Consider the following 20,671-nt stretch of genomic DNA (forward strand, 5'->3'; position numbering starts at 1 on the left):
AGAAATAGAAAATTTCAATATTGATAGAGTAATTTCTTTTGGGATTTGGTTTTCTTCCAGGCTGGACTTTTTGTGTTTCTTCCTTCTCTTGGTGTTGAAAAGTGTTAATGATGTAGCAGAAATGTATCAGTTGTCCAAATTTTCCTTTTTTTTAATGAGAAGTAGAAAGAGGGACAGATGGACAGAGAGAGCTCCCATCCTCTGGTCACTCCACAAATGCCCACAGTGGCCAGGACTGAGCCAGGTTGAAGCTGGGAGCTGGGAACTCAATCCAGGTCTCCTATGTGGGTGGCAGAGACCCAACTACTTGACCATCACTGCTGCCCCCCAGGGCCTGCTGTGCTCATTAATGCATTAGCCAGAAGCTGGGGTCAGGGGCCAGAACTGAACCTAGGCCCTTTGATATTGGGTGCAGGATTCTGAACCACTAGGCCAAATGCCCACCCCCTAAGTTTCCATTTTGAATTTACCATGTGAAAGCTTTGGGTGATGAGTACTTAAAATGTACTCATTTATAGCCAGCTCAGCTCTGGGAAGTTATTTATATTCTTTTAAAAAATATTTTGATCCATTCCCGTCTCAGCGGAAACTGTGTGTGTGTGTGTTTCTCTAGGTTTATGTGGTTGGTGCATGTAGGTAACCTACATTTATTGTACTTTCATGGTTTTTAAAAAGCTATATGTATAGCGCATACAGTGTGAGTACTTTTCATTGTTCAGTGTAAACTAACTTACATTATGAGGCAATACGGAAGGTAGAATTCGGCTCTGCCACTGGCCAGTGGCTTAGCTTCGGCAAGTCTTGTCACTGTGGGGCTGAAGAATGGAAGCCAGGGTGACATGAGTAGCAGTGGGATAAAGATGGTGGGAGCCAGGCAGTTTGGGACCCCAACTCCTGCCATTGGACCCCACTTCTCCTTCCCTCCCAGGCACAAGCCTTTGTCCCCCGCTTCCTCCTGGCCCTGTGGAACCAGTTTGCCTACTTCTGTTGTCATCACATCACCTGTCTGTCCAGCCAGCCATCTGACCTTGAGTGATGAGTGTCAGCTCTCATCTGTTCCCCTTGTGGGTCTCTAAGCAAGCACACTCCACTCTCGGTGTTTTCCGATAGTTTTGTCTGCTGGGGAGGAAGAGGAAGCAGACCTCTCCAGACAGGCCTTGGTGTTCTGTGGACAGGCCAGGATGGTTCTAGGCAGAGAGGGGAAGAAGAGACAGAAGGCTTCCAACAAGGGGGTTCCGCTGTCGTGTGTCAGTCCGTGCTCGGGTGGCCGTTGTGTGCACCTGTCTGCGATCAGTGACCAGAAGCCACCAGTGAAAGCCAGGGCTTGTCTGTGGGAAGTCAGTTGATGTTTCTAAAGCACAGAATGGTGTTAAAACTGCTGCCTGACCCACAGGTCTGCCTATGTGAGCAAGTGTGTATGTCATCAGCTTACTTTGCCATTTGGCTCCCCCCTTAATAACAAAGAAACCTATGAACTTGAAATGCATGACTTGTAATAAATTAAAATATTCATCAGCATGTTAGACTGGCGGAATTAAAGATTACCATGTTGAGAAAACACTGTATCATATTTCATGGATGAACACTTCCCTTTATCTTTGTGACTTCTTTTACTAGTGACACCTTTGAAATGCAATTTGTAAAGCTATGAAATTTCTCTACTGAGTTTGTGTGTGTCTTTATTACAGGTAAATGAAAATGTATCTTTTTAAAAGTGAAAACATCCTTCATTCTGAAAAATAGGAAATTTATGCATTTGTTTCATGCCTATATGCATGGCTGATCACAAATTTAATTTCTTGCCTACTCACTTGAATAGATGGAATAAAATCTATGCTTTAGGGATTTGGAATGGCGATAATTCAGTGTGCTATCTAGATATGATTACCGCAGTTTGTACCTTTTTTGCATTTTATTGTTCTGAGGATTCAGTCTGCCTTGGGGCTCTAGGCTTTGTCTTGGCACTCAGATCACAAAGCCCTTATGGTTCCTTTTGAAACTTTAAGGAAAATTATGCCCATATGATTTAAAGTTTAAGTTTAATTACCTTCTGCAAATTACTTAGAAGTGTCAGTAGACAAAAAGCAAAGTGATTTTTGAATTCCAGACATAGAGAATAGCATAATAGCTTTTTAAAACATAGAGAAGAGTTATTCAAACTAGATTCTATGCGGAGCAGGAAAATTAGAATTTCCTTCGTATAATATTTTTCATGTTCTTTTCTTTATTGCCACTTAAGTTATATAATTTCATCCTCCATCCCTATTCCTTATTTTTTACTAAAATGACTTACTGAAAATCTATCATCTATTTCACACATCCCAGCCTGAAAAGCAATCTCATGTTTTAGGTTAAAATTGTGAAAGATGTTTTGAAGTCATTTGAGTAATGAAGGATTCTATATACAGAGGGCTTAAATACACTGATAGCTGTGAATATCAATCCCTAAACATGTGGGAAGATGTTACATTAGGCAGGGAGGCTGAAGAGGACATTAATGAAGATGCAAACTTCTTGAGAAAAAGGTGCTTCCTGAAGTTTTTCATTTGGGAAGTATTAGTACGGTATTAATACTAGGAGCATGTAAGTGACAGCTGTTCTAGGCATTGGCCTGGTACATAGTAATAGGCTTTAGTCACTTCAGCTCTGGAAGTTTAGAAGCATTTCCAGTTAAAATGCAGGGCTCCTTCTTAGACTTGATACAATGTAATAGTGATACCTGTCTGTCCGGGGTATTTTAGACAGTGGCTAATCTCAGTCTCTGAAGAGCCAGGTATTTCTGTTGGAATTCCAGTGTCTACTCAGTAAGCACACACTTTAATGGTTCACGCTTAGCTGTTGCTGGTCATTTGATACTTACAGTTCCCATAGTTCAGACATGGTGGTAAGGCCAAGTGGCCAGGAGATGGTTGTCATACTTTGGTGCACCTACTCATCAGGTGGGGGTGCTGCCAGAAAAGCAAATTTCTGCCACTACCCCCAGAGATCTGATTTCATGGGACTAGGAATCAGCACTATAAATAGAGAGTCCAGGTGATTCTGAGGTCAGAGGTATGACAAGCCTTTGAGAAATGTTCATGTAGGAAAGGAACATTCAACAAGACCCTCCTCATGTGGGCCTGTGGTCTGTACTGTTGGACAGGCCCTATACTCAGAAGGGCCAGACATTAGGGCTTAGAGATTAATGGTCTTCTAGCCCCTTCTGGAAATTCATTACAATGTTGGAGCAAGGAGTCTTGCATTTTCATTTTTCCCTGGGCCCTGAAAATTATGTGGTCTGTTCTGTATACACGATTTAACAAGTTCTTACCTGTTGGTATTAGGCTGTAAACTCCAAGACCACCTGAGCTTTAGACATGAATGAATATCATTAATCACAGGACTCAGAATAGGAAATCCTGGGGCCAGCATTGTGGCATAGCAGGTAAAGCTGCTGCCTGCAACACTGGTATCCCATATGGGCACAAGTTTGAGTCCCAGCTGCTCCACTTTCATTCCAGCTTCCTGGTAATGACCTGGGAAAGGCAGTGAAGGATGGCCCAAGTGTTTGGGCTCCTGTCACCCATGTGGGAGACCCAGATGAAGCTATGGTTCCTGGCTTTGACCTGGCTCAGCCTTGACTGTTGCAGCCATCTGGGGAATGAACCAACGGATGGAAAATCTCTCTCTCTCTTTCAAATAAGATAAATCTTAAAAAAAAAAAAAATAGGAAATCCTAATAGCATAATTTTATCCAAGGAAGTTAAGTTTTTACTCCTACTACTGAACATAGAAGCCTGTGGTCATGCTATTTTAATACATTATTTTTTTTTTTTCTCCCAGGATGGTACAAAACAGAAAAGGGAACGGAAGAAGACGGTGTCATTCAGCAGCATGCCGACAGAGAAGAAGATCAGCAGTGCCAGCGACTGCATCAACTCAATGGTTGAGGGCTCGGAACTCAAAAAGGTCCGCTCCAACTCTAGAATATACCATAGGTATTTTTTACTGGATGCCGACATGCAGAGCCTGAGGTGGGAGCCATCGAAGAAAGATTCCGAGAAAGCCAAGATTGACATTAAATCCATCAAGGAAGTGAGAACAGGAAAAAACACCGACATCTTCCGCAGCAATGGCATTTCCGACCAGATATCTGAAGACTGTGCATTTTCAGTCATTTATGGAGAGAATTATGAGTCACTTGACTTGGTTGCCAACTCTGCAGATGTTGCAAACATCTGGGTAACAGGACTGCGGTACCTAATCTCCTATGGAAAACATACCCTCGATATGTTAGAAAGTAGCCAAGACAACATGAGGACTTCTTGGATTTCACAAATGTTTGGTGAAGTTGATGTAGATAACCTTGGACACATAACTCTGTGTAGTGCTGTGCAATGCATCCGAAACCTCAACCCTGGTTTAAAAACAAGCAAAATTGAGCTGAAGTTCAAAGAGTTGCACAAATCCAAGGACAAAGCTGGTGCTGATGTCACAAAGGAAGAATTTATTGAGGTTTTCCATGAGCTTTGTACTAGACCTGAAATTTATTTCCTTTTAGTTCAGTTTTCAAGCAATAAAGAATTCCTTGATACCAAGGACCTTATGATGTTTCTCGAGGCGGAACAGGGTGTGGCACATATAAATGAGGAAATAAGCCTTGAAATTATTCACAAATACGAGCCATCTAAAGAGGGTCAGGAAAAGGGCTGGCTCTCCATTGACGGGTTCACGAATTACCTTATGTCACCTGACTGTTACATATTTGATCCAGAGCATAAGAAGGTGTGCCAGGACATGAAGCAGCCCCTGTCCCATTACTTTATAAACTCCTCCCACAATACGTATTTAATAGAGGATCAGTTCCGAGGCCCCTCCGACATCACGGGCTACATTCGAGCTCTGAAGATGGGCTGCCGGAGTGTTGAGCTGGACGTGTGGGACGGGCCGGACAACGAGCCGGTCATCTACACGGGCCACACCATGACGTCTCAGATCGTGTTCCGCAGCGTCATCGACATCATTAACAAGTACGCCTTCTTCGCGTCAGAGTACCCTCTCATCTTGTGCTTGGAGAACCACTGCTCCATTAAGCAACAGAAGGTAATGGTTCAACACATGAAGAAGATTTTGGGAGACAAGCTCTACACAACGTCACCCAACGTCGAGGAATCTTACCTGCCGTCCCCGGACGTCCTGAAAGGGAGAATACTGATTAAAGCCAAGAAGCTGTCCTCGAACTGCTCTGGAGTGGACGGGGACGTGACCGACGAGGACGAAGGAGCAGAGATGTCGCAGAGGATGGGGAAGGAGACCATGGAGCAGCCCAACAACGTGCCCGTGAAGCGATTCCAGCTCTGCAAGGAGCTGTCTGAGCTGGTCAGCATCTGCAAGTCTGTCCAGTTCAAGGAGTTCCAGGTGTCGTTCCAGGTTCAGAAGTACTGGGAAGTCTGCTCATTTAATGAAGTGCTGGCCAGCAAATACGCCAACGAAAACCCCGGGGACTTTGTCAATTACAACAAGCGTTTCCTTGCCAGGGTCTTCCCCAGTCCCATGCGAATTGACTCCAGTAACATGAACCCTCAAGATTTCTGGAAATGTGGTTGTCAGATCGTGGCCATGAACTTCCAGACGCCAGGCCTGATGATGGACCTGAACATCGGCTGGTTTAGGCAGAACGGCAACTGTGGCTACGTCCTCCGGCCGGCCATCATGAGGGAGGAGGTGTCCTTCTTCAGCGCCAACACAAAGGACTCCGTCCCGGGGGTGTCGCCTCAGCTCCTGCACATTAAGATCATCAGCGGGCAGAACTTCCCCAAACCCAAAGGGTCCGGTGCCAAAGGCGACGTGGTGGACCCTTACGTCTACGTCGAGATCCACGGCATCCCGGCTGACTGTGCAGAGCAGAGGACAAAAACTGTGCACCAGAATGGAGACGCTCCCATCTTTGATGAGAGCTTTGAATTTCAGATCAACCTGCCTGAGCTGGCCATGGTGCGCTTTGTCGCGCTGGACGATGACTACATTGGGGACGAGTTCATCGGCCAGTACACCATTCCCTTCGAGTGCCTGCAGACGGGCTACCGCCACGTCCCCCTGCAGTCCTTGACGGGGGAGGTCCTGGCTCACGCCTCCCTCTTTGTCCACGTGGCCATCACGAACCGAAGAGGAGGAGGGAAGCCTCACAAGCGGGGCCTCTCTGTGAGAAAGGGGAAGAAGTCCAGGGAGTACGCCTCCTTGAGAACGCTGTGGATTAAAACTGTAGACGAGGTGTTCAAGAATGCCCAGCCCCCGATCCGGGAAGCCACGGACCTGAGAGAGAGCATGCAGGTGCGCCCGCGTCTCAGTGTTTCCCCAGCACGTCTCCCACTCGGTGCCCCTCCATGGTTTACGCATACACAATTGTGTTTCAATTTTCAGTGCTTTGTCGATTCCAGTCGGTTACTAGAATGTGTACCACTATTCTCATTTTTCAAATTTAAATTTACATTCCCAAAACTGCAGTTGTTATTGAACACATTAATTACATGGTAAAACAAACTAGTCTTGTTGCTGACCTACCCTCACCTGTTAATCCCCGTTAATGTCTACCGAACAGTTCCTTTTTTCCAATAGCGTGCATGGGAATCCCTGGTATTTCTCAATGTTCCTTAGCTGGAACACAGATGGATGATCTGTCAAAGTAAAAGAGATGTAGCTCAACGTGAAGGACTTGTTCCAGTCCCATCTGATGGCACCGGAGCACTGAGGAGATAATAGGCCTTTAAATGAGCCATTGTGTTTGCCTATCGAACTCCTCTTGATTTTAGAGGGTAAATGATTGTGTAAGTAAAACACTCATGGTGTCTGCATTTATTAGCCGTCTAAGACAACAATTTGCAAAGTCAATATATATTGTGTTGAAGCAGTCAGTTAGGAATGAGGTCTCTCACCGAGGTCTGTCCCCATGTGAGTCAGTCCATGGGCATCACGGAGCTGGACAAGAGCCTGCCTCACCAAGACAGTGGCCCCAGCCCAGCACAGTCTTGGGACGTGCTGTATGTGTGCAAGGTGCTCTGTGTGTGAGGGTTGTCTTTGAAATGTATTTTTTAAAATGACCCAGAATGACACCAGAAAATAAAATCTGACACAGGATATTCAACATAGTTTTTTGTCTACTGATTCTCTGGATACCGAATGATACAAAAACCTCACAACAGGGAAATTTATTTTTCTCCTCTTGAGTTAAAAGCAGTACAGAAATGCCAAGGGCTTTTTGCTCCTCTGAGAGTGAGTGTGGGGTGGGGAACCCTCAGCACCAAGCCGGCCGCGCCGTTGCCTGCCTGCTGGCTGCTACAGTACACTGGATACAGAGGGCCCTTGAGGCTTTTCCAGTGTGGCTTCTGCAGAGCCACGTGTGTGCACCAGCCCTGATGGAGTGGTCATCGTGATGTTTAAAGAGCGCCTGTGGGACACGAGCAGTCCAGGCCTCAAGGGTGCAGCAGTGGACAGATGGACTGCCTGCCCTTGAGGATCTCGTACTCTGGAGGAGGGTGGCAGTGGAAAAGAGAGACAGTGAGCAGGCAGAGAAAGAAATAGGACAGCTGTGGACACCAGGAAGAGAGGTGAAGACAGGAAGACCGGGAGGGGTGGCAGAGTCACCCAAAGACCCCGCTTGAGATGTCACAGTAAGGATTGCCTATGCCACCGACATCGAGGAGATCTTGAATGAAATGATGATATAGGTTGATGCTCATGTTTGAAGACATGCTAATAAAAGCAAAATGCTTACATTTGAAACTAAAGTGTTGCTCATCCCCAAGAACCCAGGGGATTTGAGAGCAGGAGGCGCAGGTTCTACGGGGCCTAGATCCTTCCCACTGGCCACCAGCCTGGCACAGACCAGGACCCCAAGTGCGCTTGGACTCTGACTGTGAGTAGAGTCGACCTGCTGTTACAGCACGGTCATTAAGAGCACAGGCCTCAACATCACTAGGTTTCTGGTGAAATCTTGACTTCTTCTCTTGCTGGCTGTGCAGCTGCACAGTCAACAGAGTTTATGGCTCAGGCTGCCGCTTCCTCCACGCCGCGGCTTGCTGTGAGGGTCGAGTGAGGGAACAGGCAATCAACATGCCTGAAACAGCTCAGCACTTGGCAGGTGCTCCGAGAATTTGACAGTGTTGAGGGGTTTCCTTTCGTGGACACTTTACTGGCAGACTCTGGTAATTGGAAAGTGAGAGAAGCACTGGGACAGGTGGAGATGCTAAGCGGGGAGGCCAGGGGCCAAGACACCTGCTTGCCAGCTGCTGCTCCAGGAACCAGCAGCAGCCTCCAACAGGTGAGAGGGATTCAAGGTCCTGCCTCACAAACAGCCCTTTCCTTTTTAGGATGAGTGGTTTATTTGATCCTTATTTTAAACCCAATTTGTTTTTTCTAACGCAGAAGCCGTTTTTGTTGTTTGCTCATATTTGCCCATCAGCCTTGGCTCTACTGTGAACTTTGATCTGAAAAGAGGCCTTGCCCTTCGGAAGAGTTTGACTTATTTGCATTTTCAGTACTTTTGATAAGTTTTTATTACAGATGTCTATAACTATGTTTACTTTGGAAACAGTCACTTTTCCCAGAATCGTTAGCCAAGTCTGTCATAGCATCGCTAAAAGCTGTTGTACCAGGTAGTTCAAGTGTAATCAGTGTTGCGTCCATGAGAATTAAAAGCCCTGGTTAAAAATGCCACCTTCCCTTCCATTTAACAGAGCGCGGTGGTGTCGTTCAAGGAGCTGTGTGGCCTGTCCTCTGTGGCCAACCTTATGCAGTGCATGCTGGCAGTGTCGCCCCGCTTCCTGGGGCCTGACAACAGCCCGCTGGTGGTCCTGAACCTCAGCGAGCCCTATCCTACCATGGAGCTGCAGGGAATCGTCCCCGAGGTCTTGAAGAAGATCGTAACGACCTACGACGTGGTGAGTCGCTCCCTGTGCCTTTATGTAGCCTGTGTGGTGCGAGAGCTCTCTGAAGGCAATGCACCAGCTGCACTTAGGAGCTCCTGCTGAAATGCGCTTCATTGACCTGTGTTGGAAAAACGGCTCCCCTGACCTCACTGGATCTGAAAGAGTTCAGTGTTTCGTGGTTGTTTCAGAGAGCAGGATTCAGACACCAAGGTTGATTAAACGTTAGTTAGCGTCTCAGACACCACACCTGAATTGATTTCCTAAAGCGTGCACTATTCTCCACACGCTGTAGGAAGGACTTTTCCTCCCGCAACCAGTCACTGATCCGTTCACTTTTGTTTTTGCTTTCGTTTTTCAACTGGTAAAAGCAAGAAATTTAATTTAAATAAATAAATCACAGACTGGCTTGACCAATGGAGTGCTATTTCCAAAAACAAAAGCTCTGAAGTTCAGAATGGGAAGATGTTTCTTTAGTCTGTGGATAAATAAGTATGGCAATACCAGTTAGAAGAATACAGTGTTTAATTTTTTTACCTATTCATCACCTTAGCAGTGTGATAGTTGAGCTATTAGGTTCCTGAGAAGCAGCCACACATTTGTAGCAGGTGCTTTTCATTCTCTGCTGTTTCCAGCTTCAAGTTCACGGTACTGAAGGGATCAGAGAGACCAAACATTGGACGCTGCATCAAACTGCTGAGCATAGCACTCCCCCTGCTGCAGGAGGGAGGGAGGTTAGGCTCAGGTGCATCTGTGAGACCTGGGAGATGCACTGTGGGGTCCTGAAGCGGCCTCAGGGGCAGACGTGACCAGCTCCCGTCCTTGGGGAGCCGTCTCTGCACCACCTGCTAACATACATCCCCTGAGAACGTACATCACCGTTAGCAGGTGGTGCAGAGGGGCTGGGGAGCAAAGTCAACACAAGCAGCTGTAAGCTCAGGTTCCTCTGGGAAGGAAATGAAAAGAAAGGACGAGGGGGCAAAAGCAGAAACGTTTGGAAAGGTTTTCCGTGTTGTGACCCGGATGCAGTATGTGATAGTTACGGCCACTTTTTAAGTTTGAGCCACAGATAAAATCAGACTTCCTTCGTTGCCTAGGATCTAACAGGATTTACCCCTTAAGATGTTTCCCTGATTTCCTAGGCAGGCCTGCAGGGACGTTTCTTTGTGGTAAGCTCTTACTGAGAGTGGGACAATAGGCCCCCATGTAGGGGTCAACACGGTAGACTGGAGTTGGGGGCTGAGTGCTGATCGGGACAGGAGTGGCATCATGGCCAAATTCTCAGGGTGTGTGTGAGAGCTCTGGTGGACACCTGCCGGCAGCCTTTACAGCACCCACACAACAGTGTTGGTGCAGGAATTCTCAGTGCTGCTTTCTCCCCGCCCCTTCCGCTTCCTGGTCCAGCCAATGACAACTTAGTCCATAACTTTTATCTGTGTCAGAGTTGTGTTGTGGCACAGTGATAAGACAGAATGTATTAGCTTGTTTAAAAGTTTTAAGTAGTGAAATTACTCTTTTATGAAGTGTAATGAAAAAACTGCATTATAGCTTAAGGTTTATTGATTTGTTCTGTTTTTTAATTTTATCTGGTAACTGTTATAAAATATTTAAAATTAAATTAATATGATTACTGCAGCAATGTTATAACTTCATAGTCCGTTACTTTGTGACAATTAATTTGTTAAACCTGGCCAGAAAAGTGGCTTGAATAGTGTTGGGAAATGTACTGAAGGTCTTGAGCAGTCTGTAACTTTAAATCTGGCTCTTTATTTTGTAATGTTATGTTGAGCTTGACCCAGAATCAACTGACTTCCCATTTATAATTTCAGGATTTTTTTAATTTATAATTTTTTAATTTATAAATGAGAGTTAAGGGTAGGTTGAGGAATTGCTGGGCCACACTGCTGGGAGTATGTCTTCTTGGGAGGGCAGGACTGTGGTACCTCCTGAGAATGCACAGATATGTATTTGTCAATATTGTGATTACTTTTTTATTTCTAGACTTTTATTAATAAAATAGTATGTCAGAAATGCGCCCGTTTCTTTGTGAAAAGATTCAGATCATGAAATGTGACCCACGCATAAGCCGATGTGGAGGCCAGCAAAGCAGATTCATGTGTAGTGTGGGCACATATTCGAGTTTTCGTGGGACAGGCCCTGTTCCTGTACCCGTTGTCCTAACGTGATTACTGATAGTTCTGCCTTCAGTTCTTAAAAGCATCCCTGTTTGGATAAGTTGTTTTAACTCCCTCTAGGCCCTGGACCCTAGACCATCCTAATGGCTCTTAGGTTTACCACCAACAAACAGATCTCCAGAACTGCCCAAATTGTGGTTGTACTCTATCTATGGAGCCCCCGTTGGCCTTACCTATGGTTGAGTGAGAGCCTGGGACCGACTCAGGAAGGCAGGTATAAGACTCCTCGTTGGACAAGGCAGGTTAAGTAGGGACTGGGCTGGGATGGAAGAGGGGAATGGCTGAGTAGTGAGAGCAGTGCAGGAGCCAGGACACAGCCTTGTGGGATGGAGGGCACCCGCTGCACCTGTGCCTGGAGGCTCAGGCAGGCAGGTGGGCCTTTCCCTCCTGGTGGTGAACCAGGACCCTAGGGCTGTGCCCAGAACCCAGAGCCAGCACGTGACCTCCGTAGGTGAGGAGACTGCGGTTCTGTCAGAAGGGGCCGCATGCTGTCAGGCTCACTGGGCAGCCTGGTCTTTAAATGAGGCGTCATTGTCCCTGTGAGCCCCATGTCCTGAAGCGCTTCATCCCATTTCTCCGGCACGCAGCCTGTGAGGGCTCAGCTTGTCCCCCTGGGTCATTGAGACTCCCCTTGTGGATTTGCCCTGTTTGAAGCTGTTAAGGGAAGTGACCTTTGGGTCCCTGTCTTGATATCAACAGAAGGGAGCTGGCTTCCACGGTTCAGTCACGTTGGCCTCTTGCCCAGCACCCTGTATTGACCACACTGCCACGTACAATGTATGTCATGCCTCGGGGTAGTTCATTAAACAGTCAGCTTGCTTTTTAGTTATGGAATTCTTCTTTAGTGGAAATATATTTGATATTTAATTGATTTTTTTCAACAAAACCAAAAATGATTGGTGTATTTCCACAAAGATACCAGTAATAAATTATTGCATCCATTTATAAGCTTTTACCATGGGCAAGATATTTAAAGGAATTATATAAGAGCAGAATCCCATATTCCTTATGGAATGTAACAGGAACACAGAAAGTAATTCCAACAGATATTTATTGAGTACCTACTGTATACCAGTGACTGTTCTCAGCAATATGACTTCCTTTGAGGAGCTTATTAGAGTTTAATTGAAGAGATGCAGTATGTCTATGAGCAGTTAGTTAAGATAATGGCAGGTATGAAGGTAAGTAGGTAGGTATTTAAAATACAAATAGAACACATATTTGGGTGTTCAGTGGAGAGAACATTCAGTTTCAGGTTTCGGGATTAGGAAAGCTTCTAGGAAACACCTAGCCTTACAGCTAGACCTTTGAGGGGGTAAAGGGAGGTAAAGGTAAAAGGGAGACTGCTGCAAGCTAAGCTCCCAGGGTGAAAGCCGCTCAGCCATGGGAGGCATGCATTCTGGGAAATCCAGGTGGGAGGGCCGCTGCTGCACATCCCAGGGAGTCCTTGCGTGTTGTGAGCAGAGAGGGCTCTGCCCAGAGCCAGGCCTGGTGGACTCAGAGCTGGAGTGGGGAGAGCCCAGACACCCCCTGCCTGAGGCCTTTGTTTTGCAGGTGAGAAAAATGGAAATGCTGTACTGAATCAAATTAATGACAGAATGATAGAGCCCGTGTAGCCCCTCTGTCTAATATTTCTTCTGCAGTCCAGAGCAGGGAGTATTTAGCTGAGTGATCAATATACCAGCGAAACCTGGGTTTCTTCAGTAATAATGATGTACGGTTGCTCTTGGAGGGCTCCTGCAGTCATCCGTCTCTTACTTGTGATTCTTACTCCCCACGGGGGTGGGAAATAATTCATTTTACATCTCTTGACGTATGTTACAAGGCAGGTCTGATGAAGTTAAAATAAGGAAGGCTTTAATCAATAGTTAGATCACATTTCCCTCAAAGGAATTTGATCGTAAGTATCTGAACATACCTTTTGTATTATTACTTAAGAAAAATTTCAACATTTTACTTAAAATTGATATAAGTGAACTTGAATACGCCCGCTATTTACAATCAAGTAGCAAGTTTGCTTTCTCCTGTAAGTAAGACTGGGAAAGATAAGGATTGTGTGGCCTGCATTTGGGAGGTCACAGTAAATCCCAGCTGCCCTCAAACACACAGTATTTATTAAAAAAAAAAAAAAAAAAAAAGATTGATTGATTTGAAAGTCAGAGTTACAGAGAAGGAGAGGCAGAGGCAGAGAGACAGAGAGAGCTCTTCCATCTGCTGGTTCACTCCCCAAATGGCCACACCAGCCAGCACTGGGCCAGCCAGGAGCCAGGAGCTTCATCTGGGTCTCCCATGTGAGTGCAGGGGCCCACGGTCTTGAGCCATCTTCCACTGCTTTCCCAGGCACATTAGCAGGGAGCTGGATAGGAAGTGGGGCAGCCAGGACTCAAACCGGTGTCCCTATGGGATGCCGGTGCCGTAGGCGGCCGTTTTACCCGCAACGCCACAGCGCCGGCCCCCAGACTATTCTTAAGAACGGATCTGTGCTGTGTTTCAGTGTATCCCCCCCATATAAATGATTAAATTCATCAGCTCCTTAAGCTGAAGTGATTTTTTTACCATCCTTTTAATATTGATGAGAGTGATAATTCAGCTCTCTAGCTATCTTTGTTTATTAGATTCAGGTTTGCCATCTGGTTCAGACTAGAATTTTAAAAATTTTATGAGCTCTGTACTAACTAAAGACCAAAGGAGGCAGCACGCCTCTTCTACAAAGAGAAAACATTAGGAATTTAAATATTTTGTGAGGTATTACATAAAAAGAAAAGTTTTTTTTTTAAAGTTTCCTCATTGATTTTGCTACAGCTTTTTTTAAGATGTGAAATCTGCCTCAATCGCTTTAATTAAAGTCACAGGGAATGAAAAGGAGAGGAAGAAGTAAAGAAAACGAGACCCCGCCCTCACCCAGGGAGTGGGCTTGGTCACCCAGAGTCGCCGCATAGAGACGATGCGTGCACCCATCTTTCCTTTGGAGCGCCTCTGTCTCTGCTTCCCATTTGAAATTAATTTGTTTCAATCTTTTCCTTACAACTTCGCGAAAATCTTCATCCTAGTTGCCTCCGGGTTTAAGCAAGGACACGGACTCTGAGACATGCGTCCGCATAGGAGACAGCGGAGTTCTTCTTTCAAGAGGACCGTGATGCTTTGTCTAGGGAGGTGTCATTTGCCGGCTGTGACTGTTTGCTGAGCAGTCTCCTTTAACACATGACTCTGTTTATTAAGTAAAACAAGTCTCTTTAAATAAAATATGGGAGGCGGAGGTTCTCCTCACTCCGAAAGGTCGTCCGCTGGCGTGCCGCAGCAGGGACGTTCTGCTGGGCTGTCGGTGAGGTTTCCTGTACTTCCTCTTGCCACTGCTTTATGCAGTGAAAAGATAAATCACACTTCGTAATTAATGGAGTCGGCTGGTCTGGGCCAGGCCAGAGAGGTTCTGGAATGAGGTTACTATTGATCCCTGTCTCCTCTGTGGCTCTTTTTATCACTCTTCTGCCTGGGAACTTGACATTAAAAGCTTCTTTTAATTGAAGTTGTCAACTTTACCGACGTTTATACCTGTAGACAAAAGGCCAAATAGAGTTAACGTGCTTTGGGGGAAGAGTGAATCTGAAAAGGGTGAAAGATGAAAAGAGGGAGGGAAGGATTCAGAAAGGGGGGAAAAGGAAGAGAGAGAGCAGGAAAAGGTGGGTTCATCCTGCCAAGGGAAGATCGGAAACCCAAAGGCTGCAATTTAGTTTGGTGACTGTGGTGCAGCTGATGATGTTTCCAGAAGCAGCATGTCTGGAATCAGAAAAGCCGCATGGCTGACCACTCCAGAATGGTTCGAGTTGCTGAGCCACTGGAAGGGAACGGAAATGCTGACTTGCGAGAGTGTGGTGGTGGCCTCCCACGTGTCACGTCAGGTGCAGCAGCTGCCAGTCGGCAGGAGCAGCGAGGAGGTTTTCGGAAGGCGGAGCTTTGGGGCTTGCGTGTGGTGGTGATTGCCACGCGTTATTTTGGATCCAGTGTTCTAGCTTTACATGTCTCCACAGAAACCACGCAGGGACACGTATTTAAAAGGCTTTTCATCCATACGCTTTCCGGATACTAAGCAGGGAACAGCAGGGGAGAGAGTATCATTTTAGAGGCTGACAGCCTCTTGAAAGAGACATCATCACGTAGCAGTTTTTATCAATCCAGTTCCAAACCCAGCTGCAAAGCCTCCATGGGTCAGATGTTGTCGATGGTGTCCTCAGGACAGTGTGGGGAGGCGGTGTTAAACAAGCCTGCATGCCAGCTCTCCCATGTGGAGTGCCTAAGCAAGTCAGGAAGCAGTGCAGCCATGTTGCTAAGTGAGAAGTGCGGACCTGCTGTTACTGCAACTCTGGTTCTTAGATGGAGTTCACCTGAGCCAGAGCCAGCTGGGAGCTGCTACGGGGCGGTAGTTTGGGGTCATGTGTTTGATGGGGTCTCCAGAGTCTGCCTGATCTGCCTAGGGCCTTTCTGATGCTGTTTCAAGGCACAGAGGCAGAGTGTTTATTTTTAAATCACTTTATTTTCCTGAATCTGATGGAAAATGTTCATAAAATATATCTGAAGCCAAAAACTCAAGAAAAGTTAGGGAACTTCTTTCTAAAGCTATGCTTAATTCAAAAAAAAACAAACAAAAAACAAAACAAAAAAAAAAACACCATTACATTTTTTATAAAACTTTTATCATTGAACTTCTGTAGTCTATTTTTTTTCTTCCTTTGCAAAAGCAGAGGAATTACTTCCTATGCTTCCTATCACATTCCACAAGGGAAATTGGATTTTGCTCTTGTATAATTCCTTTAAAGCTTATTTTTGATATATTCTCTTCTTGAGCAGAGAGGATTATTTTGTTTATTCCTGCAGTGGCTGAAAGCACCTCCTAACTTGCTTGCTAAGATCTCTCTCCACGCCTCTGTAGGAAAATAATTTTAAGAAAAAGGACTTTATACATCTTTAAAATTCTGTACTTATTCTGTAGGTAATATATGTCATCGTTTTTGGTCGGTCACCTGCACGGGCAGTTTTTCAAGACTAAGGAAACGGTTAGTCGCCTTATCCCGAGTCACTTACTGACCTCTGTGTCTCCACTGGATTTGGACTAAAGAGCCCTTGATTGAGCAGGGTGGGCATTGTCTCTCCATTTCTGTGGCCATTCTTTCAGTTCAGCCCTTTGTCACCTTGCGCCCAAGTGACAGAGTGAGATCAAGCGTCACACTCAACCCAGATGAAAAAGAACAGGTAGCTTTCTCCTCTCTCTTGGGAGGAGCTGGGATGTCCCTACATTTTAGTCCTGCCTGGTGAACTTGACCTAGTGCATTAATTGGCATGCTCCACTTTGGACTGTAACCGCCCAGGTCTCTGGTGGAATGCCGAGTGTCTCAGGTGGCCTCTCCTTCCCTGTGCCCCTCTACAAAGAGGCTGCCCGCAGAGCCCGTGGTTGCTGAAGTCTCCTTTCTGTGTGTCTGCCACAGAGCGGGCATCAAGCTCACGGCCCGCCTGCCCTCTGGGAGCTGGCTCTTCACCTGAGGCTGGCCCGTGCGGAGTGGGGACACCCAGGGCTGCAGGGGTTGGGGCCGGCAGACTCCAGCTGTTCTCCCGCTGCTCCTGCCTTAGAGCTGCCAACCCCTTGGCGCCCACCCTTTGTAGGTGGAGGGACATCTCCTCTACCTGAGGGGACAAAACTCTATGGTAATTTAGAAAAATGGTTTCTCCTTGACGAATCCCAACTTTCCCACCTGTTGTTTTAGGTGGAACTCAAGTAAAAATGTAATCTGACTTTTAAAACTGAGAAATGTCTTTCTGATTTTAAGAGTGGTTCATCACTCAAGCTCTGAAATGCCTCCTTTGCACAGGTAGAAAGCCCCAGCACAACAGGATTTGTAAAATATGGCAACAGAGGTGAAAGGAAATAACGTTTTTACCCTGTCGCCACTGCCCCTGTGTGGTTGCTGAAGCTGCTCACCCTGCAACCATCTCCCGCCATGGCAGCTCGTCTCTTGGTAAAGACTTCCTTCCTCAGGACCACCTAGAGGAAGGCCTGGGTATCTCAGCGAGGGGCAGGGAATTAGAGTCCAAAGTGTAGTGTGGCAGCTTCAAGACCTCTGCCAGCCAAAAGGATAATATGATGATCACGGAGAGAAAAGAGACAAGTTGCTCTCCAGGACCCTATTTTTAGGTGAATAGAATGTTTCTTAGAGCGTATTGGAAAAGTAGTGTCCCTTTGGTCCATTGGCACTGATGAGGATCAGTAGTTAGCCAACTAATTGCCAAGAGAGGAAGAAAGCAGTGGTGGTAGAACGACTTCAAGACATGCACGCACCCCATGCATGCATTCTTCTAGCATTAAAGCTGTCCAGCATCGAAATTTATGATGTGCTGTTGAGACGTGCATCAAACACTACTAGTAATATGCAAGCGGTCTTAAAAAGTTTATGGAGAAACTGTACTTGGGTTTCAAAATTTTTTGCAGCAAAATAAACTTACGTTTTAGTCCCACTTCCCACAAACTTTCTAAAGTACCCTTGTGCAGCCCTTTTTTTGAGAAGGTTTGTACAGCATCCTGTGCGACACCTTAGAAGCTTGCACTTTCGCATCTGCAGCACGGTACCTTCTCCACATCCAGTTCTGTGGACTGTGCTTGCCCTCCGTGAAGAACAGTCATGGGAGAAGCAAAGCGCCTAACCGACTTTCCGTGCATGGAAATTTGTATGTTGTTGTGCAGTTTGTGAGTCTGATATCCTTTCAGATGGACATGAATGCAGACCAGCTGACCTCGAACATGCAGCTCCTAGCCCACCGATGCATGCAGCTCGCTTCTCCCCTCATGTCTGGGAACCCTCTTCCTCCACCCCTGACTCCCTGATTTCTAGAACCCAGAGGAGAGCCGTCGCTCTCTGATCCACAGCCTATGCTGTGAGCACAGAGGCAGCTGGGCTGTGCACCGGCTACTTTGAAAGAGATATTGATGTGTTCTTTTTTGTCACTGTGAGCTTGCAGAGACCCATGATAGAAACTGGGAACCTCCGCGGTGTGGAGTTCACTTCCAAACACCACACACTCTGGGCCACACCCCACCGGAGGCCCCGGGAAAGGCATCCTCACTGTCCTAATGGTGGCGGCTCCTAACCATCGGGAGAGGGAAGCCTCTGGTTGTCCCTCACTCCACCTGGGAAGGGGGCTGGCGGCCGTGGCCACCTGAGCCTGGAGTTTCCTGGGCTTTGTGAGATTCAGGCTGTTGTCCAGCCACTGAGATAGACAGAATCTGCCTCAGTGATTGTGTTGAGAGTACTGCATTTGAAATGTGGCCTCCAGTTAACCAGTGAGAGTCATACATGTAAATTTCTTTTCAGAAGTGTTCTTTTGTCAAAGATAAAAGGATGATTTGCTTCATATTGCATTGCGCCCTATTGTTGTCCGTATTCAGGTTAGAGCTTAGAAAGCAATGAGAATATGATTCTATTGTTTAGCATCTTGTTCTCAGTATTGTTCACTGAGATATAAATGCAAGATCCATCCATCAAGGATTAGCCTAATCTGTTGCCAGCCGTTCTCACGTCATTTAGAGCAGCACATGTTATTCTCCGTTCCCGAATTTGGAAGTGTTCAAGGCCAGTGGAGTTGAGTTGGAAAGGTTGAAATTACATGAGACACTTTAAAAAATATATTTTTATTTATTTGTTTGGAAGTCAGAGTTACAGGGAGAGAAGGAGAGATGGAGGGGGAGAGAGAGATCTTCCATCCACTGGCTCACTCCCCAGATGGCCACAATGGCCTGGGCTGGGTAGGCTGGCCAGGAGCCAGGAGCTTCTTCTGGGTCTCCCACATGGTCCAACTTCCACTGATTTTCCTAGGCCATTAGCAGGGAACTGGATCAGAAGTGGAGCATCTGGGACACGAACCAGCACCCATATGGGATGCCAGCATTGCAGGCAGTGGCTTTACCCAGTATGCCACAATGCTGGCCCCACTTGAGACACTTTTGTAAAATTGTTACAGGTGATACATCAGTTTGTGAATGCAGTGACAAGTTCCTCTGTATTGGGGCCAGGTGCTTCTTGGATATGCAGTCACAATTTTAGATGACAGCTCTTTAAAAAAAAAAATGGAGTGATTTGTGTAGACTCTAGTTCATTAAAGTGAAGCAATTGAAAGGACCAGTTTATACGAGAAGTCATGTATTTTAGAAATTTACAGTTTGTATTTATTTATTTTTCATTTTATTTGGCAGGGAGTAAGTGAGAGGGGAAGAGAGATCCTCCATCTACTGGTTCACCCCCCAAAGTCTGCAAACACCGGGGCTGGGTCAAATAGAGTCAGGAGCCTAGAACTCCATCTGATCTACCACATGGGTAACAGGCACTCACGTAGTTGGGCCATCTCTGAGACTGCCCTCGAGGACATTAAAAAGCAGGAAGCTGAGTGGGAGCCCAGAGTAACTGGACCTTAAACCAGGCATTCCTTATGGGATCCTGGCGTAAGCATCCCAAGCTCTGACTTAAGCCACTGTGCCACTTACCCCAGGATTATTTTTGAGTAAATGCAATCGTTGGCACCTACTTGTGCCGTCGTCCGCATCTTTTCTTGGGCAGTAGAGTGTACTAATTTCTGACCTTTTTTTATTGTACCTCTGTCCCTAGTCATGACCTGAGTGTTTTTTTCCACAGCCTTTGGAATACCGACGTAGCGACTTTTCTCCATATCCATGTGTTCCTACAGACAGCGTGTGACAGGGTGTAAACTCTGAGGTCCGTGTCTCGTCAGTAAGTTCCCTTTGACCTCTTGTCTGTAAGAGAAGCGAAGTGTCAGCATTGCCTGGGGATTCCTTATTTCTCGATTTAACCTCAGTGGGAAGACTCTCCATGGCCCGCCCCGGACTTCTCACAACCATGTCTGGATGGGGCTCCCCTCTGCCAGCAGGGACTGCAGGAACTGTCACTTGTTCTTCTGTTTCAACAGCTCCTGTTTTCTATTCTTTTCACTTAACATTCCCCCAGATCACTGTGAAGTCATTAATGCCACTCATCCCACTAAAATAATCACCTTTAGCAGCAAAAAGCTGATTTTACTCCCAGATGAATTTATTAGGAATAAAAATAGCATTTAATAATGGTTTTAAAGTCTTTTGTAACATAATTAGGGCATTTTAAGTTTGAACCATAAGAAAATATCTCTCCCAGTAAACTCAGTGGGTGGATGACATGATGTGTTCAGACTTAAGTTTAATTCTGTGCTTAATTACTAATTAGCTTAAAAGTAACATGTTAAGTGGTCTAAAACATTCATTTCTCTACCACATTAGTAGTAGTCAAATTTTTAGGGGTTACTGTTACAGACTTTTATATAGAGACTTTATATAGGGAGCTCTCATCTTACAGAAATCTTTAATTCTAGTGTTTTCTTTGAAATCAATGTTGACCATTCTAGTCAACACTAGAGAGAGACCATATATTGTTACATCATCGTTATGTCATTGGATGGCATTAAATAATTTTGTCACTTATGGGATGCCATATAGCAAACTCTGTCTTTGGGACTAGAAGTGGCTCTTAGACTACTTAGGTAAATCTAATT

The 20,671-nt window shown here is 45.9% G+C and overlaps 1 protein-coding gene across 1 annotated transcript in view; it reads left to right on the plus strand.

The window, feature by feature from the left end:
• The window catches only part of PLCL2 (phospholipase C like 2), a 191,552-nt gene that overhangs the window by 112,495 nt on the left and 58,386 nt on the right, over nucleotides 1–20,671 (plus strand). The window contains exons 2-3 of the mRNA XM_062215130.1: nucleotides 3,823–6,309; nucleotides 8,712–8,915. Coding sequence (XP_062071114.1) covers nucleotides 3,874–6,309; nucleotides 8,712–8,915 — 2,640 coding nt within the window. The 5' untranslated portion in view covers nucleotides 3,823–3,873. The remainder of the gene's footprint in view (nucleotides 1–3,822; nucleotides 6,310–8,711; nucleotides 8,916–20,671) is intronic.

The sequence above is a fragment of the Lepus europaeus genome, chromosome 2, assembly GCF_033115175.1.
Source record: "Lepus europaeus isolate LE1 chromosome 2, mLepTim1.pri, whole genome shotgun sequence".
NCBI classification, from domain to species: Eukaryota; Metazoa; Chordata; class Mammalia; order Lagomorpha; family Leporidae; genus Lepus; species Lepus europaeus.